Raw genomic sequence first — 25,833 nt, 5'->3', positions numbered from 1 at the left:
GCCTTTAAAGCAACTTTACCATTTTACGATATTCTCTAGATATTGAGGCCCGAAAAATATTCCAGTACTATATGAACCCACAAAAGAAATTGAGCATGTGGCTACTCAAAAATGTGTTTCATACTAAAGCAAAGCCCAAGCCAAGATCATACCCTAAGCATCCGTATTTTAAACCTACATATCTCTCCACCCCTTGGATCAACTCAAAAACATAGGAAGCAGATATAACGATTGCTAGGCAATTAGGGAGAAAAGAACTAGAGTCTACCGAAGGTACATTTTTTAAACTGAACTGAACTGAATCTCATCCATAATATGGTGTACAGATCTGTCATATTTGAGGTCCAAGAATTTTGCATCTAACTCCTTACACCATCTCCACAAAACATAATCAAAGATTGCAAGCAGAAAAAGAAACGACTTCAGTGTATATTTACTGGCCTTCTTTGCATATTGGCAATAGATTACCCCCGGCCCCACACGTGCACGACATACGTCCCTCGCAAAAATGGCGTTAGGATAGGGAAGGCTGTTAAAGATACGGGAAAAGAAAATTTTGCAATCAGACCACCATGTTGTGTCCATTGATTGAAAGCTCAGAATTCGCGAGGAGCAGCCATTTATTCTCCATAAATCAATTACGATAAGGTAACGATAAGGCTGAATGATTGGTTCCTAGCACACCATCAATGCATACAGGAAAACTTACTGCTGTTTTTGTTACATTTTCTCGAGGGGTTGATGTCGGCAAAACGATGTGTTTTCTTTTAGCTTTCAAAAGTTTCATCCGGTGATTTCCATGTCGTGGAAGTTTTTTAAAAGGTAGTCATCTCTGTCTTTAATAAGCAGCAAACTTTGTGGATAACTTAACAGCTTTAGTTACGTTAATCCCGCAGGAATTATTAGAGAGATACTAACTTAAATAGCTTTTTCAATATAGTAGGCTCAAATTAGGTTTTAGCTATTCTTATTATACGTGTTTCTTGCCTACTGTAAATAAATTTACAATAATGAATGATATATATAATGATAATAAAAATAATAATGCCAGTGTCAATAGGAAATTAAAAATTTCAATAACTTTCAGGGCATCAGTCTCCACGAGCCCCTATATGTGCTATGTAAAATTTCAAATTGTTTTACGAGCAATACTACCACAACAATTTTTTTTCAAAATTCAAATTCATTGTAGTTCGAACAAAAGTTACAAGTCGAGGTTTGTTCTCGTACATCATACATTACATGATACAGTCTGCCACTACGCTCCGTCCTGGACTCAGAACGGATGCGTAAAGATAACTTCGTGTCATGCGCATGCACTTTGACTCCAAGAAGGAGGGCTGCCTTGCTTCACTCAATAAAATACTCTCTCTTGCACGTCACAAGTGCCGCATCTTTGCGATTTTGATAACAACCATTGCGAGTTGGAGAGCTTCCTCGTTTCTCTGCGCAGCCCTACCAAGGTAACCATAGAGGAAACAGCTTGCTTTCCTCCATATTTAAGTAATTCTTTCTGAGATACGGAAGTACTCTTAATAACTGTAAATAAATCCGGACCATCTGAACTGTTGGATATATTTGAATCCGATACTAAGCTTATTGTTGGGGTCACCTTGACTTGCGATGAGCTTCATGTTCTGAATGCGGCAAAAAGTTTTATTGCACTTCCTTTATCGACTGTATACACTTGGCACGGACATCGATTCCACTTTTATTTCCAATTCACACACAAGGAAGTAAACAAAATACAGAAAAAGGTAAGATTTTCCATATTAAGATTCATTAAAAAAATTACATTGCAGTCTTGATGCATTAATAGGAGAAAGAAGGAAACTCCTCAATCGTTTATTGCAACCCAATGATCAATCTAATAGAGATTTTTCCTTACTAGGACCAAATTAGCCCAAGGCCGTACATCCTTTGCTTTTTTCGTTCGGAAATATTCTGGTTGCTTAAATAAGATTTAATTTAAAAATATTCAAGCCCACAACAACTAGCTATGCTTTTCAGAGTTTCCTATAGCATGCACGTAATTTGAGGCCATTCTAATGCCGCTAATTTTCACTTGAAGACATGACAAAGTGATAAGTAATGTTCCAGCAATCCATGTCCCTCCTCATCCAAACCAAAATTGCAAGTCCAAGGATTTTTTAAACGAATAGAGCCATGTGTTAGAACTTTGAAAGATAGGAGGCCCTTTACATTTTTTTATTTTTCTTCCAATTTTATGCTCATTGGCAATTTCCCCGCTGAGCATTAAGCTGGAATAGTCAACCATTAATTTAGCTTCCTATGCAACATTACATGGTTAATGTAACAGTTTTCTTAGTGAGATTGTTTGTTTTTGATAGTATTATTTTGACAGGTTATGCCGATGAACGAGAAACGTTTTGTCTTCAAACATTGTTAACTATTATTATACAGAGCCCCAGCTTCAATTTGCTTTTGAATTTTTACCAATACGAGGCTGTTCTTATAAATTGTGCTTATAAATAATCCGGGCATTTTTTAATGCTGAGAAAGTTCTAGTCTCTTTTTGCCATTTCCCAATCAAGCAAATCCTTGATAAGCTTTGACAACAGGGTACCAGGACGTTTGTGTGAAGTCTTTGGCTATGTCTCTTTGGCTATAGCTCAGCATTTTCAAATTTGCCTTTGAGCCTCTGTGAAAATTAGTAATTTGTTTTGTGTTTTCGTATCAGCAACATTTTCAAGTGAACTAGAACCAGGCCTTTTGCAACTGGGTTTTAGAAAAATTGGTAAGCTAGCTGCTACTTTGCTGTTTTCAAAAAATCTCAGAATGGGTAAAGAACCCATCTTCATAAGTTCCCAGGAGAAAGCTTGAGCCCCAAGCCCCTCACGTAATTGCATCTATGGTTGTTATTTTGAAAGCACTACACCACTACGCTAATGGGTTGAATAAAATGAATTTCAGAGAGGTTGAATAAAGTTTAATGTAATGAAAGGAGATCGTTTATATTGTTTTGTTGTTTTCTAGAAGGTTACGGTTCCCCATACCCTGGGTGGGAGAGCCGTTCCGAACTGCGCAAAAATGATAGCTGCGTCAGCTAATGTACTTCCTCCTTAGCGGCTACCTCCCCCTTGTGTGCTATTTCCTTCTCGCGAGAAAACAGGAAATATCAATCGAGGTCATTTGCATGCAACATTTATTGTGCCCCAGGGCCTCCGACGAAGGAGAGCTGGGAGTATGGACCCTCTTATTTTTTGAAAACGTTTCTTTCAAAATCATTTGTTTTGATTATTAAATCTTCCCTTGCCTCCCCCCCCCCCCTCCTCTAAATTTTCAAACCTGCGTCGGAGACCATGTTTCCGATTTTCAATTGTTCAAAAGTTTTCATTTAAAGTGAAGACATTTTCTTTTAGTCTGGCTTTAAGTTCATTCTTATAATTGGCATAAGATCTGCAAAAAGATCCATGTTTAGAGGTGTGTGCTACTGAAATTTGGTAATTCAAAAGGGAGTTGTCTAAAATTTCCCCTATGTATCAATGCTGCAGAAACAGTGACTAGAAATAGCTAAAATATATTTTGAAAATGGAATTATACATTTGAATAAAGAATTTGCTAAATCTTGTTGATCGCTAACTCCTTCCTGTTTGTTTTTGCCAATCTCAAGCAACTATGCCACAAGAACTAACGGCTTCAACAGCCAACAGGGAAGTGTCCTGTTGATTTACATACTATCAAACCACATGTTCTCCACTGCAAGAACGAACGATTTCTCGTCAGCAGCATAATTCCTTTTGGCTCGTAGTGATCTGTGAATTTCCTTTGAATTTACAACGCTGAAGTTTCTGTTTGCACAGCGACTGTATCTAAGACCCAAAGGATTGTGCTTAAAAGGAGATTGCTAGGTTTTTAGAACCAAGGAAACCAGGGTCACGAGCCCCCAATTCTGAGGAAAGTGCCCTTTTTCTTATAATTTCCATCTTCAGACCTTTTGGAAAAGCCCCTTTTCTGACACCAACATAGTGCCTCTTTATCGGAATTAAGGTTGATGTCGGACAATCCTTTTTATAGGATATATTACTTTCACTTACTTCACCTAATAATTGCTGAAATCCTTTACTTCTCTAAACGGTTGGCTAAAGTTCTGCAAGTCGTGTTTTCTAGAGGCTTCTATACTTTCAGATCCTTCTTAATTAAACATTACAAACGGCAGAGCATCAAACTTTCAAACCCTCCCTATTGTTTTCAGAAGATAAAAACTACAAAAAATAGGCAAATGAAAATAAAGAAAATATTATTTAAGTCTTGAGTTGACATTGGATCAGTTCCTCATTAAATGGCTCCTTAGTCCCTCATTAAATGGCTTTATTTGAAAATGAGTAAAAGACGGTAGATTCAAGGGTGCACCGAAAGCACATGTACTCTCTTTGAATACTTGCGCCGTCAGATCAAAACGAAATTCATATTGGTGGAAAAAGCTGCCCATTGTATTGCTTTCATACAGTACACTGATATAAAGGAAATATTCAGTAGTAAAGCTTGACAATTTTTGGGAGGGGTTTCAGCTTCCTCATCCTTCCGCTTCCAACAGCCCTGAATAGTGACACTTTTTGTGACATGATGGCACCCCTTCCTACTAGCCTGCCTGCAGACTCGGAAATTTAAAAGAGGCGAGGAAGTAGAGTCTGCGCAACAGAGCCGCTTTTCTTGTTCGCTGACATCAACATTTTACTTTAAGCACTAAAACAACAACTCCATTAGCGTGCAATGTTTTTCTGTAATTCTAGTTGTTCAAAAGAACAAACAGACCTATTATACTTCTACTCGAAGGCGCCACTTTGAAAACTAAAAAATGCAATTGAAATTCCCGCAACTAATCAAATTCGGTTCCTTGATTTTGAGGAACCTGTGAACAAGAAAATCGGGTCGGCTTCGCAGACTCTACTTTTTCTCATATTTCAACTTTGTCAACAGAGTCTGCACGCAGGCTACTTCCTACCTGTGCCCTTCCAACCTTAATGTCTTGATGTCTCTGTATTTGACAGACCTTATCTTGAAATAAGTTACCTAAACTACTTTCATTTGGCATACACATGTTGGACCAACGGTTTTCAACAGCCAAGTGTTTGTGGCGAAATGAGGAAGTTGTGTTGCAGAGCTTATAAATCGGTGATGTTTTGAAGACCCACATTATGTAACCTTTGACTTTCTGGTTTGAGAGGAATCGTTAAAAATCTGCAATAAAAATCTGAATTAAGCTTTACAACACGCGATTTGATTGCATTAGGAAAATAAATGTACGGAAATTAAATTATTAAGAAGCAATCTTATTTTATTTGGCTTTCTTTTGTTTCGTACTTGTTAACATTGATTGAAAGAAAACACAGGGTCAAAACTTGATGTTCCTCTGTGGACGTGTTTTCCAGGAAATCACTTTGCAAAAGTGCGTAGTAAAGTATAATCTTTCACTAAAGGCTGTCCCTAGGCCTTATTTTATTTTCATGATAATGAAATCAGGCAAATAAAACGAAACACAGTATCACATTCAACAGAAGAAACAAATATTCACAAACATTTTCTAGGCTGTTTTTCTGCTTTTTTACCTATTTTCGGCTCGGTTTCATTGTGTGGATTGTTAAGAGTTAGTTGTGCTCATGGTTGTGCTAAGGATTCAAGGCCTCTTTTAACATACTAACTACACTCTTTTTTATAAGAACAATTTTATAAGAACACGAGCCTTAAAACTGGTCAAAAGTTAAGAACAAATTAAGAACAAGCTGAGGCTGAGCTTCTGCAAAATGTAATTTTGAACAACGTTTTTTCTCAAAATCAAGGATTTTTAGCGATATGTGGGTGCTTTTTCGGTGAATATTCAAATTTGTCAGCAAATTAAGGCTGTCTCACTCACTTTGTTGGCAAATGAGGCCTGAACACCACCTTAGAGCGAAGAAGCTAGCAATAGCACTGCTTACACCCTCTTAATTTAAGAACAAATTAAGAACAATCCAGCCTCAGATTTTCGAAAAAATTAAGAACCGTCAGCCTGAACTTATATTTACTGGTTCTTATAAAAAAAGAGTGTAGGTGGGACAATTACCCCTGCAACCCAACTGGCTTTCCATTGATTTAAACAATATGGGGGGACTTGACTGGTGGTTAGTTTCTTATTATTTTACATTTTGGCAAAGAGATAAGGGAAAGGCTGCCCAGCGAGCAAAAGTTCCCATCCCTTCCATAGATTACTCCTTTTTTTATCAGTTGGTACTGGGTTGGAGAAAAACATGGGCTCTGACACAGGTTTGAAAGTGGGGGAGGGCCGAGGGAAAATATAACACCCATAGCAAAAGATTTTGAAAAAGCTCAATTGTTTACAAAAAGGTGGGGACACCCAGCCCCCTTCATCGGAGGCCCTTAGCAGCACACAGATACAGTTTCGTGATTACCTGATACCAAATTGCTAACGATTTTGAAAACATTATCCTCCCGCCCGTTTAGCCCAAATTAAAAGTGAGGTCCATTTCTCGTAGACGATCTTTCTGCGGATCAGTAGCAATAGCCAATTAGCAATTTGATGTCATTACTCCGCCCTGCTACAGCTAATACAAATCGCTTCCTTTCTTTCTATTGGTTTGAATACCTACATGTTGATGCAGGTGTATGTTTTGGGACGAAGCTGTTTGAATCATGAATTTATACCTTTGTTAGCTGCAGTATATGCAATTACGTGATTCCATTATCCGCCATTCAGTATCCAGTAATCATAGGGATGCCAGTAATAGACTTAACGATAAGACCAATAAATTTGCCTTTGCGCGTGCGCAAATCTATTATTCTGGTTGCTTGGATGCGCAACACAGTTCACTGAAAGAAGCCGTTGCCTTGACAACATTGACAGCCTTGACAGCGTTTCTGTACAAGAAATTATATTTTACAAAAGAGCCTTCAGATGCAAACTATGAAAATTTCTTCACTTTTGAAAAACTTTACTGATCTTTAAACACAAATCAAGGTAGTCTTTTCTGTAACCCTTTGGATTTTGGAACGTCGCTGCTGGCAAGAATTTTTTCTCATTTGATTCAAGAATTTTTTGCAGTTGGTATTTTGAGGTATAATAGGATAATTTAATTGAGTTCTCTAACATACAACAGAGGGAATTTTCAAGAACTTTCCATATCATAACAAAGGATTGTTGCTCAAGAAATCATAACAAAAGGATTGTTGCTCATTTATGGGTTAATCCCCACATTAACAGGGCAGGGAATAACTCTTTTTTCACAGAAATAACCTCAAAAATCTTCCGCTAAGGTACTACGAATTGAAAACCTGTTTCGGTTTGATTTCGAAGAATTCACTATCACTTGGAAATCGTGCCATTGTTGGTTTCGTAGGTAATTATTGAGTTTGCACCTCTAGCAGTGTTTGTTTTCTCAGGATTAGCCCAACGATTACTTCCTTGTTTCCAAGTAGTTTTGAAAAGAACACCGACAAAATTATCTGGAAACTGGCAATTGATACCGTGCCCAGGCCCATTGCTAGCTATGGTGTTCAAGAGGGGTTTCCAGGTCCCATTTCCCAACAAAGTGGATGAACCATCCTTTGATTGCCGATATGTTTGAAAATTTGCCGACAAAACACCCCTAGTTGGGAAAAGCTTCTTTTTTTAGTGGAACTCTTCTACTCCATGTTCCATTTCAAATTCAAAAAGCGGTCTTTTATGCTAATTGAATTTTACGGCCACAGCCTGTATACGAGGGAGGGTTGGAAAACAATAACATGTGAAGAAAGAGAAGCAAGAACCCCCTAACTGCTTGTATATTGTTCTTTGTCGATCCAGTTCAAACTTTTTGGGAGCTGATATGCTTTACGTTTCTAAAATTTGTAAATTTCTGACACAAAACTAAGAATCTTGTAAGTGGCCTAGGATATGCTATTTCTGCAGAAAAACCTAAACACCATCGCTTCATCTCGCTCGCCTTTTTAATGTCTTCTTTTACCTGATGAAGAGTTATGCTCGAAACGTCGTACCTTTCATTCGTGTACAAAGTCGTTATTTAATTGTATTAATTTTTGCTCTTCTTTTAAGCGCGTGAATGTATAACCGAAAAGTCTTTTGAATGGACTTAGTTATCTACGTTTTACACATGCGTCAATAGGCCACAGAGTTGGCGACAAACAACTTTCAAAAGATGCGAGGACCCGGCGAATATCTTCTCTGGTACCTGGGTATCGCCGACGAGCCTGAACCTCGGACCCCCGTCTTGATTAAGCCACCTGTTCCATTCACAAAAGACCACCAATCAGATCACGTCATTTTCGTTCTTGTTTCATTCGTGATGTCTTCCATACCTTTTTGCTGAAGTTTCTAATTTTCCCAAAGATAAATGAGATTTTCTACATCTGCAACTGCTAAAGTCTGAAAGGATGTTTTATTAAGAAAAAATTGTGAAAGTTCGTTGGTTTTGGTTGTTGGCTTACTCTCTCAACGGCCAATGTTTTCTTGTGGCACGTTGAGAGGAAACAGCGGGTCCACCCCGAACCATACCCCTTAGCCGCAAATGTTCATCGCTGTCTGGCATCCAGGGGGGTCTTGAGGAAACCCATTTTTCTACAATGAACTTAAAATTTTGATTGTACTATTTGGATCACATATCAACTTTGCAGCCTTTGCATAGCACATGCGGCAATATTGGCTTGTTGTTGAAAATTAGATCCCCAGTCTCAAAATAGGTCTTATTCCGTGTAAGTTGAAGCCTTTTGTATTTAACATACGAAATTCTTAATTTGTTAGGTGCTTGACCCTGATATTTAGATCCTGTAAAAGCAGAGCTGAGGAATCATTTGCCTCCTTTATTTACAGTGACAAACAGAATGACAAAATTTTGAAACACATTTGTGTTGTCTCCACTGGTTGTCTCTCGGCTCTCGGTTTTCTTCCTCTTCCGCTAAGATGGACGTCAAAGGCTGCGGCCACACGCGGGCGGCACTATAGCCTAAAGTCATGACCGCCTTATTCAATTTCTCTTCAAATAGGTGCCTGCCAAAACGCGGAAGAAGTTCAGAAAATCGTTTGAGAAAGTGCTGAGCAACAGGAAAACCAAGCAGAAATCTGATAAATGACTCTTCTGTAACAATCATCTTCACTTCATTGTAGCAAAGGAAAAATTTTTCATTTATGAAACGCCATTACTGAATAGCTGAATTCGTTTGAAATTGAATTATCGATTGAAGTGCGCCACTAGTTTTTTGTAAAGATCGCGGAAGTACGGCACTTGTCAGCTAGAGCCTCAAAGGCCAAAATATTGAGGTGAGAAAATTCAATACGTTATCTTAAAGGTTGTACAAAGCTTATTTTATTGCTACATTTCATACAAAACTCCATCAAATCTTTCTCACGGTGATATACTGGAAACTTTTCCACTTCCGTGAGTCGCCATTAGCTGATTAGGCCCTTATTTTCGTTGTTGAACATCTGCCCTTCAAACTACCGGGAAGTTTTCATATTCCCGATTCTTTCCCAAATAAACGATCGATCTTCGCGTTTAATAAGCTCATCCTAAAAGTTTTATGCCTGTTTTTGAAGGTATTATTTTTACTCGAGTGATCTTGTTTGAACACGTTATAAAAATGTGCTGCCTTTGTTCTCGATGATCCACACTTGAATGAACGGATGCCACTTGTTCCTTGACAAACAAAACTCAGTTTCTTTTAGGTTACTGTCATAGCAGGCAACCAAATTTACGAAGACTTGTAATTATTTATCATCTAAAAAGGGGGAATTTCCAGGATACTTATTTTAATTCAAAGTAATTATAGTAGGCGAAAGTTTTCAGATTTAGAATTTTTAATACCTGTTGGAGCGATAGCTGTGCTGGTCGATCGCTCTTACAAAGAAACAAGATTTTCCCTTTTGATTCAGATTGAAGCAAGTTTTCTAAGAAGAGGATTGTATCAGTTTGAAATGCATTCTATTTTTTTCATGGAGCCTAATGTGTTCCAATCATCGGGTCTTTCCCGATAGTATAATAAGCCTTGCATAACTTGTCCTCATTTGAATCTGCATCTGTCTTGCCAGTCGCAATCAGAGCTGGACTTAGATAAAGCGAAAATTTATAAGTCAAATTTTTACAGCATAGTTTGTGTTTGCAATAGATCCTATGGCATATACTTGCCCTGTACACAGCCCTAATGAAACTTGCTTATGGCGTGGTGGTTTGCGCGTGGCCAACTGGTTTGCCTACGATGTGGAACAACAACACAGTCTTATATATATGAAACCACAAAAGCACTTTAAAAACTTGCAATCGAAAAGTCTCCAACGGGATTATTTCCACGTATTTGATTCACATCTGGAGCTTAATTTGATGCTGAGTTACCCCTTTGTATAACCTCAGCATATGTTCCAAGTAATCCTTCCCAAAGGCCCTTATAAAGATTTGCTAGTGTTTATGCAATTGTTAGGCATTATCCGTCAGGTTCTTTGCCTCTGATAACCGTCGACAAACCATCTTTCCTTTTCCCATAAAATGTGCGCAAGGGTGACATAATTGCCCCTATACATGCATTGCCCCCTTTTCCTGGCAGCTTTATTTTTTTGCATATATTCTACAGACACATTTCTACCAAAACAAAAAGGTATGCATGGTTGTTTTTGTTGTTTCTGGAAACAGATAATTGGATTGAGAATTAGATATATGATTGGCTTTGAGGATTTTTGCCAATAGAGGAAAGCAGTGAAATAGAGGAAAGTGACATAATGCACAATTATCAGTATCCAGTATGTCAAGAAAATCCAGTTTTGATTTATAACTTAATAAAGCTGTTCATGTTTTTGGTAACATGCATCTGTTTGGCAGTTACTGTGAAGTAGACAATTTTAAAATGAAGTTATGAATGTCACAAGTCAGTAAAGTGACTCAGATCTTTTCAGAGCTGGGACATGAGTCCCAAGTTGGTTACAATATAACCAACATTCACGAATAGTAGGATAAAAGGCAACTTGCTGGTCTTGGAAAATTTGTATGGTCAACAATGAAAATCTAAAGAGGTCAATGGGTCGGCAAAATAACTTGGCTTTCTTGCATGGTTTGCCTACTTTTATAATTGTGGAAGTAGTTTTGAAGCCTGTCAGTTTCTATCAGTATGGTAGATATTGCGCATGAATTTCAGATTTTTTTCATAAATATCATTTAGTTTGAAGGAATTTTGTTGGATATCTACAGTCTGTGCAGTACAGGACTCTCTTTTGTAAGAATTGTAGTTCATTCAGATCCGTTACTGCTAATTCTTGTACTTCAACAGAGACTGCTATGCAAGACATTAAATTGATTTATTGAGCATTTTTAAACACTGGTTTGGTACAATATGCAATATGTTTCTGGAATATAGATGCAGACTGTATTGTTTTACCTCATCAGTTTGGTATTGCCAAAGTAATTCTAATTAAGTCCAAAGGTATCTAATCTTGTCTGTTTGTATATAGCCACCACCCATATTAAGCATTTATACAACACTGGCTGTGCCTTTAAATCTTTAAATCTAATGTCAAATATGCAATAAAATGTGTTTTTTACTTAGAGCTCGTTTGCCATGAATGTGTATTCTCTACTCCTGTCTTAATTGGCATGTGAAATCCATGCCAGCAGTGTTTTTGCAGTAGATCAAAGAGTGGGGAGAAAGTCATGAAAGTGTTCCTTTCCAATAGCTTCCGGTTAACATGCAGCGGAAAGCTGATTATATAACCTGTATCTTGTACAGCAATTTGAAAAGCTGGTCAATGAATGTTTACTGAGAAACACAGGGTGTATGTGGCAATTGAAATAAGAATGATAATGTCTAGACATAAATCCTACCATTTTATGATTGGCCACCCCATGATTCACAGAACAATTATTATTCATAAACAAAAGTTTTCCTGGAAACCATTATCATTGTATGCTCTAATGCAGCCCTTTCATTATTTTGATCTAAAGCTGATCTTTGCTGTTGCCCTCTGATCTTTTCATTAGGTCTTGCAATGAAATGCATATTCACAAACAGAGCCTCTTGGTGCTAGAAATTGGCTAGAGAATTACTTTCTTATTTTGTGATGCTTATAATGTAGCAAGGCCTCACGAGACTCCAATCACATAGGTTCTAAACTCAAATCCAATCATTGGACTTCTTTAGAACTAATTGATAGATCAGGACATCCTCTTTTTCTCTCTGTGTAGAGCTTTTTGTGATATCTTGAACCAACTTTATGTGATATCTTGCAAGTTATATTCCCAAATGCTAAAAATTGCTTCTAGAAATGCTATTTTAGATACTTCCCCAGGCATTCAAATAGTCCTCACAAGATTGCTGTACATATTTAGGATTCCTGAATTTTTTCACGTTTCAAGTTTTTAGCATTCATTAGTTCCCTTTATTTTACGATGGGCTACTACAAATTTACATTTCATATACCATTTCATATGCTGTCACATAAGTTAGCCAAGAGTAAGAAAATTGCAGCAAATGTTTTAAAGGATTCAAAAGTCTCAAAATATCTTATGAATGAGTGGAGGGGCAAGCTGCTGTAAGTGAGAGGGGGGAGGTTCTTGGCAAAGGCCACAAACATTTTTGAGACCATGCTCTTTTGTATCTCATTATTTTTTATTCAAATGCTAGAATAAGATATCCTGCCCCTAGTCCATGGTTGAGTCTTCTTCTGAATCTCAAAGTACCACTTTTCTTCTCTTTGCGATTTTTCAAAGAATATTTTTATCAGGGTTGTCTTGTTCTTTTCATAGAAACCCTGCTCTGCGCTCTGCGCAGCCCCTGATACATTGTTTGTCCTCTTTTAATATCTCCCATATCAATTATGCACCAAATAAACAAAACCATTCAAGTAGAGGGAGCTCTTCACAGGCGACCGTGTCTCACATTCTGGTTCACCGCAAAGTTATGGATAACATTTCATTCAAATAGAAATCCGCAGTGACAGTTAATTGCTTTTACTACCGGATACTATGCTACCTAAAACAGGATCGTTCAGAGCCAGCTCGGGCCTCGGGGTAAAACTTGAGACGGCCTCTAGATATTTATAATTCAAAGGATGAAAAAGTGTCCAATTTACACAAGGCCCTTCGTGGCGAGACCCCTGGAATATTCTAGTCAAGCTACCCCCGTCTCGACGCCCATGCACGGAAACCAGTTGCATTTGCCTTTTACGCTAAGCCTTTGTAGAGAGGCCAGGAATATTCTCACGACAGGAATCTTTTCTGAGAAGAAAGACTGAAAATTCACCAAACGCGGAAACATAATTTTATAGCTGTTGCCCGCTTCAAGTCGCCGGGGCTTCTAAACACATCTAATCACAACATATCTTCTGACCGCTAATAGTTTGCAGTTTCAGCCCATACCAATCGATTACATACCGATGGACTTAAGTTTTGGGCCATGGGGACGAGGAAGTTAAAGTATCGGTAGACCATCTTTATACGTCAAACCCGTACAAAACACGTCGCCTACCAACAATGCATGGCAGTAGGCGGTTTGAATTGTTTTGTTTTTGGGAAAGCTTCAATCAAATGCTTATCTACCTTAATATGTTTCGCATAGGAGCTATTTTCTAAATTTTAATTCTAAACATTTTAGTTCTAAGTGGATTATGCAAACATGCAATGGATAACGCTTCCTTGTCCCTTTGGTTTTTGCTGCTGACAACACTGGCTTCGTACCTCCTTTGCTTTCTAACGAATGTAATATTTCACTGCATAGTTTATACCTTTGTTCTGTGTTTTATATTCCAACAACTTCATATTTGCTTTCCAACAATAATAACACACAATTCATTTCTTATAGCAAAAACTTAAAACCTGTCGAACCTACAAGCCTAGTTTGGAGGAAGGTTTTTCCAAAAAAATGAATTTAATATTTTGCCCTTGCAATTGTTGAAAATAAATCACTAATAATGCTTAGAATCATTAAAAAGTCGAATAAAATTCAAGGTAATGGTGAGTTTTGAAACATAAACACTCTTTTGAATAAAAACCTGTAAATTTGAGTTAAGGTTTGCTGGTCTTGATTTTCCAAAACTTTGAGGCTGGATTGTCTTTAATTTAGGGCGTATGTAATGCAATCGCTCGCTATTGTGCTCGAAGGAAGTTTTAAGGCCCCATTTGCTAACAAAGCGAGTTGGCCATCCTAGATTTGCCGACGAGTTGGAAGATTTGCCGACAACGCCCTCCCCCCTCCCTCGACCACCAGATTGCAAAATCTTCTTGTTTTTGAGACAGTATATTTGCAAGGGGTTTCAAAACTTTGCTCAAATTGCATTATACAGTACCTCATCATCAGCTTAAATTTTTTTCGTTGTCTCTGCTAGCCGCTTATATGGGAAGATGGACGATAATGAATTTTGAGTTGTGCTTCTATAGAAAACCTCCCGGATTTTGGTTTTCATTACAGCAGCTTTTCAGGAACGAACGATGGGGAGTTTACAGCTTATCATATTGAAAAAAACACGTTACGTCATACAATACAAAGATGTGACAAGGCTTGATCACATAAGCCAGCGAGCCCTTGTTTCTTTGCCCCCTTGCCCGCTCATGCTCACATCTACCTGTTTTTTAAGGTAAAGCGGAGCATTAAGTGATCATTTCTTTAAGTTATGGCATGATTTTAGTTCCCCAAAAGTTCCTTTTTTTAATTTAGCCTTATTGAGTTGATATGCGCGCAGAAAGTTCTCAGTTGTATGTTAAATCGACATTTTTGGTTACCAGCCCGCCATTTTTATAATTTCCTTTTTTCCTTACAGGTCACTGTTCTCGCTGTCGTCATGGCAACTGATGAAAGAGAATCAAATACAGATCGCGCCAACGTGAGTATCCAATAACCCATTGCCTTCTGATTAATTTTTTACCATGTGGACTAAGATTGTTGTTGGGTTGCCAGGAGCCTATGACCGTGTGAAGCCACCGCTAGCGATCAGCAAGTGTTTTACATCTTCGGTCTCTTTTTAGCACATTAGCCGCAATACAGAGTGTTGTAAGATTTGTACCTTAATGAAACGTTTTCCGATCGAGGCTTATTAGGCATGGTTCTATTCGAAAACAACGACTGAGAGAAAGTGAACAGAGGACGACATCAATTTCCATCGAAAGAATACACAATATTGTGAAATAAAGTTAAGCAGAGCAAAGTAGATAAATTAACTAAGTTGCATATAATGTTTTGCATTCAACCTCCTTTTCTTTTTTATGAATTCGATCGTGATTTGGTGAAATATGTACAAAATTATTTAACAATGACACCACTTGCATCTTGAAAAGCTCATGTCCTAAGAAGCTCCATGCCCCGAGCTCAAAATTATCCTATATTGCCATCAATGACACTCATTTCGAGGTACGGCAGATCAGTTTTACCTATTTTGCAGAAAATGCTAAAAATTAAACAGTGAACCACCAGTGAACCCTTTTTTCGGTTTTTGCCCCCTCCCCTCCCCACTTTTTCTTGACCCCCAGTTTTCTCAACGCTTCTCTGTGCCTGATTGCTGGGACGCTAAAGATCTTGCTCAATGAAATGAAAAAATACTCTCATCTCTGCTTACACGCTCTTTTTATAAGGAACCACTTTATAAGGAACCTAACCTACATGTAGAAGGCCGAAATATTTAAAGAACTTATACTAATAAAAACGAAATCCCTAAGGAACTTTTCGATTTGAAAAATTTTATAACTGCAAGCATCAAGAACTAAAAAGCTGGTTCCATTCATTTGCAGCCAATACTCACATCGATTGTTTGCTATTCGTCGTGTGTCAGGTGCTTCATTGAGTAGTTTCCGCATATGCTGACTCGCCCCTCTCTATTTAGTGTTAAGACTTATTGTAGTCAAAGCAAATTAAGGAACTATTAAAGAACTTTTGGTACTACAGTTTGATGATTTGAGGTCTACGAATAAGGAACTGTTGGAACAGGGCCTTGAGGTAGGTTCCTTATAAAAAAAGCGTTTAGGTTTAAAATGCCATTCTTCAAACTGCAGTTCATGAAAATATTTGAATTCATTATAGTCATGAAAGATTTGGATAAAAATGCAAATTCCATGCTATTTGAGAACCACAATCATTTATGTCCGGGAAATTCGAAGCTATGGCTTAATTTCCGACTATTATGGCTAAAGAGGAAGATATTCGCTTCATTTAACGTATCTTTATAACTGTTTATTGACAACTGTTTAAACAAGATATCTGGACGAACAAGAGGTCTTCTTGGCAAATGTTTAAACATGTATCTACTTCCTTCACACTGAGTGTTGACACAAATGACCATCGAATCCATGAACTATTTCCAGTTTGTTTGCCATTGGATATCCATTTCACTTCCTCGATTTTCAAATGATTCCTCCCAATGCATGCTCAATATTATCGACATTGTTGTCCCACAGCCGATTGTTCTGTTGTATCCGCGGCCCATTAACCCTCCTGAGCCCATTTTTGACTTGCACACTTTATGGTCCAGTGTTAAGTCAAAATTCACCTGGTCTTCGTTCCCTCCAATATTTTTTCAATAGGCATATCATAAGTAAAGGCATATATAGGCATATCAGCATATACATGAGACGCTTTTCCCAATTCCTTATGCCCATTACAGTTGAAAGTACAGGTTGCGGGTGAAGCAACTACATACATTTTATGCAGATGCATGCAGTTTATTGAGGCTCGTAACTATTAAAATTTAAGTGTGGATAAAGAATGTTATCCAGGCCTTTTATCAAAACTATTTATTATGATTTTTCGCACTTTTTAAACTTAAGTGATATTCAGAATTGCAGCCTATTATAATCTAATTGTTTGAATCTTTCTTCTGAACACTGGGGGACTCCGGACCTTGTTCAAGGATATATTTATTCTAAAAGTCACGGAATGCGCAGGCCCGACAAAAATTAAGGTATTTTTATGAAAAATTAATGTTTAAACATGGTACCCATACGCAAATGTGCAAAAGTCGCCAGCAAAGATGTAAGGTGGCTCAATTTAAATCGGATTAGTTGCAAAAAAATCTCTAGGGGTTTAATCTCTACTGCAGTTAGACAAGAAGCTTGAAGGAGGGATGCTTATTAAATAGAACTTTTTGATATTTTTTGAGAATAACACAATAATATTCTTTTGTTTATCACCTTTGTATGTGAGAAAATTGAATGCTTTCAAGTCAAACAGAACATGATACCCAAGATCAATTCTTTCCGGACTCCATAACTTATTGAACATTCCTTTGCTATGACCTAATTGTTATTAAGTAAGTCAACTTGACAATAAGCTCTCAAAAAAGGAAGAGAATTGTCTTTCTTTTTACTGTCTTTCTCCTTAATTCCGCGAAAGAACAAGGGGAACAAGGCACGTTTTATGTTCAATATTTTGTTTCTTTTGTTTTGTTGACCATTCTCTTTCATTGGTCGCTGACCATGTGGCTAACATGTTCTCAGCAAAATGGACAAAGGCATCACACCAAATATGGTTTGGCCCAAAACGTGGCTGGACACCAAGTATGGTATTTGGATCGTCTTTGGTACATTTACTGAAGTCTGGGGGTTGGCAATTAAGCAATAAGGGTGTATTTTGGAATGAAAATGCAGACTCAGAGTTCCCAATTATGTAATCGGTTTGTTTTTTCAAGGGGCTGTATACTCGGGAATATTTGTATTGGTATTTTTTTTATACTCAGATAATATATTACAATACAAACTACATTTGACTATACTTATGACTCTACGATACTACAGGTACGGTACCATAGGGAGCAAAGGACAGTGACAACCCCATGGCCATTACATGCAACTAGACAAATAAATACGAATACTACACGTACACATAATGAATGTTAACATAAAAAGATAAGAAATATATATATAGGAAATTACAAATAAGTGGGCGAGTCACAAGATTTAGAAATATGTAATGGAAATTACTGTATTATCATTCAAAGCCTTCTGTTCTTGAAATATACAAGATAGTAGATTCCGAAATGAATTTATTTACTTTAAATTGCAACCTTTTTGTCTCCGTACAAAAGAATCTGTAAAAGGACAGGATTTAGAACGTTGACAAATTCAAATGAGTGCAGCACTGGAATGACACAAGCGAGGAGGTCCCGTCTTTGTTCTTCAAAAGACTGGCATTACAATATGAAGTGCTCCGTATCCTCGAGACCATCGTTAATCGGACACATCGGGTTTTGCAACTCTACTGGGTACTATCGTTGTTTTGTAAAGCTGCTAATAGAGTAGGCGTACAGAAGGTAGGGAAAGGCGCAGGTGGCAGTGCTGCTTTTTACACTGAGTTTTCTTTCAGCGTAACAACCTCTACCCTGTAGCTGTAAATTTTGTTCAGCTATTTTCATTGTTACTTTAATTTTTAAAGTTACTATTTTTGTTTTGCAATTGCCATGTTACCTTTTTCAGATTTTGACCTTTTTCTTTGGTTATACGAAAAATTCTTCGAATCAGTTAAAAATGATTGTTGCCAGGCTTCCTATATAGTTCATGTACCTCTCCAAAACGACATCATACTATTTAAGGTAGCTGAGGTGATGCCAAAGTTCTACAATGCTCGATGTATTCAAGAGACTATGGGGTTTAACCTTTGAGGTCAAGCTTCTGTACGATATACGCTTAACTGTTTGTAGAAAAACCATAATCCCGGACAAAATATTTGAGACTTTTTAAGGAAATGTGATATTTTCTCTTTCCGATAGCTTTCTTCCCTTCCTCGATTCGATGTTGAATGCATGTTTTCAAGCACTAAAGACAGAACTTATACAATATTGGTTCGGGGGTAAAGGGGGTTTATTGGGGCAACGGAAAGAAGAAAATTACGTTTTCTTTCAACAATTTTGTCTGGGCTTTTAGTTTAAAGGCAATGGCTAAGTAGTTGAAGGGCAGTATGTCATGATATTAAACAAATAGAAATTATTTCTAGTTATATTCTTCGAACAACCTTATTCTTTACGCTAACCTGTACATTTTTTCTGAAAACATGCAGACTTACGTTAGACAACAGGAAAATGTACTGTTTGAGATGCTTTTGTGAATCAAAAACGCCCACGTGGTGATAGCAATGAACCCCGAAATGGCAGATATTTGACTGGAAGTCAAGGAAGAAGTTTGCCTTCAGTGACTCCTTCCTCTTTCCTCCATTCAGTTGAAACTTAATCCAGTTTAAATTCACCAAAGGCTAAATTTATCGCGGCAAAGGCTAGCGCCGCTATCGTCTTCACCGGCTGAATGCATTCGGCCTTAGCAAACAGTCTTTGTCATATGCCTACATAAATCGCGCGTTCACCGATTCTTCAACATTACCGTTCTCAACTGTAGGAAGAAAGGACCGAAGAATTTGATGTGACAAAAAAAGAGATAAAAACTGAAGATACAAAAGAGCAAAAAGATGAGGTCAAGTCAACCACAGTGAGTCACTTAATTATTCCCTCTTTCTTTATCACAAAGCTCTTCACCCTCAAATTTCTCTAATCACAGTACGTCGTGATTTAATGTGTTTTCCTCTTTGTTTATACTTGCCATTATTTTCATGTTTTTTAAACCATAACTACGATTTTGTATTTTCACCCCTTCGTTTTCGGTAGTCTAAAGTTTTACTACACGGAAGTGTTTCTTTGTGATGTTAAATGCTGAAGGTTCGCTCGGTTTTGAACAGGATTTGGTGTCTTTATTCAATATCTAAGACAAAGTATAACTTTGGCGCTTAGATTAGTCATGTGTTTGCAAGGGAAATCCGGCATTTTTCACTTGTTTTCTGCTTGCTTCTACAGCTAGTGCTTGGTTTACGCAAGTCACTTTTAACCGCATAGAGCCCTAAGGTTAAGTGATTTGTTTTCAAGGCATATTGGAATTTGTTCAAAACATAGTCTGTTATTTTGCCAGAGTAACTTCCGAACCGTTAGCAAGAAATTTGTTTTAAAACTGTTTATCTCATGAATTCGTTCACAAGAAAATTATTTCAAACGCTTGTTGAGGCACCTTTTATAAATAGCCCCATCTAAGAATTTGAAAGAAGTAAGCTGATACTCAAGGATTTCCAGATCGCAAACATTATTCGATAAAATCAAATTTCATTTGGAAAATGTGATATGGGAAAGCGATAAAATTGTCGAGTATTAAGGAAAAACTTGTGATCTTAATGCCTATGGTTCTTTTCCTTGTCTTTCGACACAAGCCTCGTTGTTTTTATAGCGACAATTTTGCGTTACAACAATATGCTCCGATAAGGAAATAGATGGCGGTAGATGGATCCGCCGCTTTCTAGGAGGCAATCAGGAGGCTTATAGACAATGGGGGGAGACAGTTGCTTGAGTATCAAAATACTCAAATGAATGAGTAATACTTTAGAAAAATTCCACGATAGCCTGCCTACGTAACGAAACAAACGCCCATGGCCAGTAGCGTAAGCTCTGACGTCATATTGTTTTGATTTTCTTCCGTTCATTTACTTCCTTAAGTGGTCCTGTATTGAGGGTGTATTGGATCGAGCGCAGTAGAAAAAGGCTGCACTCATCAGACGCAGGGTAAATGACTCGAGGCAAAGGGTTGGTAAGTCTGTCAAAATTATGTAAGCGCTGATTACTGGCGAAGTTGGGGAATAAAGTCGTCTTTTTATGTTTCATTGCCTTTCACATCCCCGAGTGCAATCGTATCTCTTTTTAAATCTTCTTAAGTTAGTTTCATGAGGGGGGGGGGGGGTAGTTAGAGATCAAAAAGACAGTTTAGGGGAGGCTATAAGGCACCAAAAAACTTCTAGTGTTTTTGATTCCGTTAAGATTGTTATGAATTATAAATTACCTTATAAATATATTTGGTATTTGTTTTATTGATAGCCCAACCTATACCAAATAGTGCTGAGGTTTTATGGTGCATCGAACAGGCTATTGCCAGTTCCTTCTTTGGATTGTTATGATAAAATTCGGTTTTAACTAATGTTGGAATGGTATTGTTGCAAGTTGACCTTGGACGATTGAATCAACTTCCTGCTTGATAGATCTGGTCAGAAATTAAATCGTGTTTAGGAACTCTCGATTTTCTTCGACTCTCCAGATTTCATCTTTCATACAGATGTCATTTTCGTAACAATTAAACATTCTTCTCAATCTTTTAGGAAATTAGCGTCTCGTTAAGAAGGCTGTTTTTCCTAATACAGCAATAGGCTCACACTAGGAAACGGGCTCCAGGAGAGACTTTATTGTTTTTGTTGAGGCCGACCAATGGTTATCGAAACCGAGGTATCCCCCTCTAGGTTTCTATTCCATTCTACTATTTACTGGTTCCTTGTCTGAGGTCTCCTGCCAATTCGACGCTGCTTGGAAATAGTTCATTTAAAAAACCCCAAAAATCCATGCTAAATTGGGTGGACAAATAAGTGTATTTTTTTGCCAGATATTCAGTTTTAACCAATGATTAACACGATTGAATTTCAATTACAGGAAGTCGTAGATACGTCAGCGATGTTGGTAACTGGATACCTCCTTCCTCCAGAGAAACGCGCTTATTCTCTTGGCGGACCTTTACAACAAGGGCCTAAAAACATTGCAGAAACATACGTCACACGTTCGAGTTTGGACAGATACGGACCTATTGTTTCGCCAACTGTTTCGCCTACAAAAACGTACGAGGCCGTCAATTCGTCAACAAAGCGTCCTTCTATTTCGTCTTACAGTAAAGTAGAATGCAAAACCGAGCAAGACTACGAGGCTGCCACTTTGATATGTTCAATGAGAGACTCAATAACTCCACCCGACACAATGCGGATGTCCTGGATGTCAACCTTCTTGAAACCAGACCTTTCAATTTCAAAGGAGCATCAAAGCTCTTTTGTGAAACGTGAGCCCTACAACCATGGGTCAAGAGTGGTCCAGCAGCAAGCCGCTGCACCTGACTCAGATAAACAAACAGGTCAGGAAAGATGTTCCTTTATAAAACACGAGGAAAATGCTAAGGAATCTAGCAATAGTTCTACGCACCACTCAGATGATACAGATCACAGCGATGGTGAAAACGAGGATTATTCGATGATTGTGAGGCCAAGAGAGCCAGGACATGATGCTGGGGAAGCCTCGGTCTATGGATGCAGGCTGCCATGTTGTTCTCGCCCAGGATACAGAACACATTCGCCCGAAAATGCGACCTACTCGCCTATTAGAGTCCCCGCCAGGCGCCCAGGGCAATACCCATCGCCCCCACATGTGGAACACGGGAGTACATTTGGTCGCCATCGTGATATCGGAAAGAGTGCCTTTACGGCTGTCAGTCCAGGGCAGAAGCGACACGAGACAGAATATGCGCCAGCAAGTATGCCATCTGTGAAAGTGCGAGTAATCCAAGAGCGAAACTCTGATTCAGATAATATTGTGAACGGGTTCAGAGACAGCTCTCCTGTTAGCAAAGTGTTCTCAGAAAAAGTGATTTTTCCAGAGGCTGTTCAAAAGATTTCTGGGAAAAAAGAAGCATTATCAAACGGGAAGTTGCCCAATGGCGGCAATTTTCATGACAAGACGGCTTCGCCGAAAAGCGATGATTTTGCCTATATTCGATCAGCGCTGATAAACAATGTGATTGGAACGAAGTCAACTGATGAAAATCATGCCCCGGAGAACAAATATTCAAGTGACGATTTTATCATACCGAGACCTGCAGCCTCGTTCATAAATGGTGTAGGTTCTAGCTATTCAAGTACCTTTACCCCTCCGAACAGCAATGGATATGTTTCAGTGAAACGAGAGAATGCAACCAATGGATACACGACCTCTGCCGTACAATGCCCTAAAGTTGACAGCACAGGTACAGAGGCTGATGGTGAAAGCCGACTGCTAGATCTAGCTCGAGTGGCAAACGAGCATCTGGGTATGTATTAACTCTTAAGCAATTGAAGTTGAACTCGTTTGTTGAAATCTCTATTTTCTGTTAAGTTGATATTGACATTATACGAGAACTGCCAATGTTGTTTGGAATTTGGTCTCCCCTACGGTAGGGATTTGGTAAACCTGGAGGAGAGGGTTATCAACACTCAAAATTCTGAATACTTCCTAAATCGTATTATCGAACATGATCTGAAGGGTATTTGAATTTTGAAATTAGAGAATGTCTTAACGACAGTTTTTTCCCACACTTACGTTGTAATGTCAACAGACTTTCTAATGACCCTTTCGTTTTGTACCACATAGGCGAAGAATTGGCCAAGCAACAGCCTGTCTTCAAACGAGTGAAACAGAAATGTGAGTACTTTTCAGATAATTTAGTACGGTAGAAAGGGTATGATTATTAAAGAATGTTTATTGTTCGAGAACAAAAGAAACAGAAGGGATTGTTCATTGACAACAATAGATTTTATAATGTATGGAGGGGCATCCTTCCAAGAACAATAGAAGTTACAGTGCTGGTAATTTAAGTAGTTTATTAGCCTCTATCAAATTTTGAGAGCGAAAACCACTGTGGTTGCATAGTGTTATGTGTGACTTCTAATCAAGTCTGACCCACAGATATTCTAAAGCAAGTTTGAGGTTTGCCTTCCCTTCAGCTCCTGCTATGAAGCGAAAACCAGCAAAAGAACAGCTTGCAAGGGATCTGGTTTCTATATTTGGTTTCGTTTTGCGTGACAGTTTTCTATTGTAGGGTTTTCAAATAAATTGGAATTCTCTATGCTGGTAATGATTCATAGAACTTATAACAAGATGTATCCCCGATTATGTATTACCAAATAATTATCCCCGATTATGTATTACCAAATAATTATCCCTGATTATGTATTACCAAATAATTATCCCCGATTATGTATTACCAATTAACATTACTTTTTTTCTTTTAGCGAATGATTGTCTCCATTTGTGGGAATTTCTAAGGGACATCTTGAACAACGATTCTATGTCACCTAAAGCTATTGAATGGACAGTGAGAGAGAGAGGAGAGTTTCGTCTTATCAAGACTGGCGTCGTTGCACAACTGTGGGGTCTTTCAAAGAACAGAACGTCAATGACTTATGAGAAAATGGCTCGAGCCATGAGATACTACTACAAAATGAAGATCCTAGAAAAAGTACCACACAAGAGACTTCATTTTAGATTTGGCAAGCATATGCTGCCAAAAGTACTATAATGAAAGGCACTAGGGACAGAATGAAGTTGTTTGTTGGTATGTATTTACTGTTATGCGTTTGCAGATGTTGAACTTCCCTGTAATATGTTCTGCAGTTTCTGGCCTTGCTACATGGACATTAAACGTCTTTATCCAATCTGCCACTTATTTGAAGTGTTTTCCTGGTGATGGTGTTCCTCTTCAAGATAGTAAGATGCTATCTGCCCAGTATCGATTATCATTGTAAAATGTGGCTTTGCCCTGCGTGCTCTACATAAGACAGGGATGTTCAAACAATTGTTTGATAGAAGTGTATAACAAATTCTATTACTGGTTTATTTATGACCACTTATTTAAATATTGGGTGAAGTTTATGATTGTATTGTATTACTTAAAGAAATATTAGTTGCCTAAAACAGAAACTTTATTAACGTTTGTGATACTGAAAAAGTGTTGCTTGAGGTAGCTATAGTGTGGCCTCCGATAAAATTCTAAAAGTGTATATGATAAATGTGCATATAGTTAGACTCACAGAAGATTATATTTAAAATGTTAAAAAAGAACCTATATTGTAGACAAAGCTAAAGTTTAAACAGTGCTCCCGTTTGGGTCATTTCTTAGTTTGACAGTCACTGCTGCAGTTTGACAGATTTTGTTTGTCTTTTGACGTATTGCAAATTGTAACTTCTAAAGGCAGATGAAGTCTTGCCTGATTCAAGTTAGATTTGCAAAATTATTTTCTGTTTCCATATGAAGATTGATAGATTTCGTCCCTCAAACCAGCGAAATGTTTTTGTCTTTAATTTTTAACTGGTTTGAGGTATCCGCAGAAACAGAATTTTCAATGAAACATCCCGTCAATAATTTTAAGAATTCATACTCTGTTTATCTTGTTTTGTTTGTATAACAGTGGCAACTTTTGGTAGTTTTGTATTTTTAATTCTTTCCCATTGGTTTCTAATTTTGTACCACACCAGGACTCTTTGTTGCCTGATGGTGCTCCTTATTCTGGTTGGCCTTTATATGGGTAGGTCAAGTTGGCATTGTAACGTCCCGACAACCATTGCCCCAACTTCGAAAACTGCACTCATTCGACATATTGTTACAGTAGTTCCCAGACTCCTCCCCCTTCCAATAGTTTAATGAACAAGAGTCTTCTGAATCCAAATGTCACCTTGTTTTAATCAAGCCTGATTACTACTGAATTTGTTTTCCATTATTTTCACTAATTCGTTATTGCCTTGCCTGACTATGAAGACTTGTATGCGAAGTTTATGCTAAAATATATCAGTGGTTTTGGTTTAAATAAGGTTGAATTTATTGACATTTAGTTGCATCTATTCCAAATATCTGTTATAATTCTCAACAAATCTAAAAGTTCTCTATACGAAACTATTTTAGGCTGGATGCATTGCCTGACTCCTTTCCCTAAACAGTCTGTATTGGCCTCGTAAAGGTTCTTCTCTGTCTTTTCCCATCGCTCGGTTTAGGCCCTCTTGTGCCACTTTTGCGTATATCGTTTGTGTCGTGTTCATTTCAAAATGGCGTTGATGTTTGCATGTGTTTGATGTGTGAGACTGTTGTTCGCCTTTACGTAGAATGTTATTTCTATCGTTCCTTATTATGTCGATGTATTTTATAAACATGTGAATATTTAGACATATTATGAGAAACAGTTTGAATTTCTGTTTTTCTTTAGTTTTACTATCCTCTATTATTCTACAGTTTGGAAATCTCAAGAAATACTTTACCAACGCGCTTTGTAAAATGTCTA

At 37.8% G+C, this 25,833-nt stretch overlaps 1 protein-coding gene across 1 annotated transcript; it reads left to right on the top strand.

Annotated features, from left to right (window-relative positions):
• The first annotated feature begins 1,525 nt into the window (after nt 1-1,525).
• LOC135694702 (uncharacterized) lies at nt 1,526-25,741 on the top strand. Its single transcript, XM_089109616.1, has 6 exons — nt 1,526-1,757; nt 14,747-14,809; nt 19,299-19,388; nt 21,416-22,832; nt 23,153-23,203; nt 23,794-25,741. Exons 2-6 carry the CDS (start codon nt 14,768-14,770, stop codon nt 24,078-24,080), a joined length of 1,887 nt encoding a protein of 628 aa, XP_088965742.1. The 5' UTR covers nt 1,526-1,757; nt 14,747-14,767; the 3' UTR covers nt 24,081-25,741.
• The last annotated feature ends 92 nt before the right edge of the window (nt 25,742-25,833 follow it).

Source organism: Rhopilema esculentum, chromosome 8, assembly GCF_057945365.1.
Source record: "Rhopilema esculentum isolate cy_ngs chromosome 8, ASM5794536v1, whole genome shotgun sequence".
Taxonomy (NCBI): Eukaryota; Metazoa; Cnidaria; class Scyphozoa; order Rhizostomeae; family Rhizostomatidae; genus Rhopilema; species Rhopilema esculentum.
The sequence above is the reverse complement of the archived record's forward strand: the minus strand, read 5'-3'. Positions and strand labels throughout refer to the sequence as shown.

What these genes read in the sequence shown, in the direction of transcription:
- LOC135694702 (XM_089109616.1), top strand. Translation starts at nt 14,768, where the DNA reads ATGGCAACTGATGAAAGAGAATCAAATACAGATCGCGCCAAC. An exon ending in AGTGGCAAACGAGCATCTGG is followed by an intron (nt 22,833 to 23,152) that starts GTATGTATTAAC and finishes TGTACCACATAG; the next exon opens with GCGAAGAATTGGCCAAGCAA. An exon ending in CAAACGAGTGAAACAGAAAT is followed by an intron (nt 23,204 to 23,793) that starts GTGAGTACTTTT and finishes TTTTTCTTTTAG; the next exon opens with CGAATGATTGTCTCCATTTG.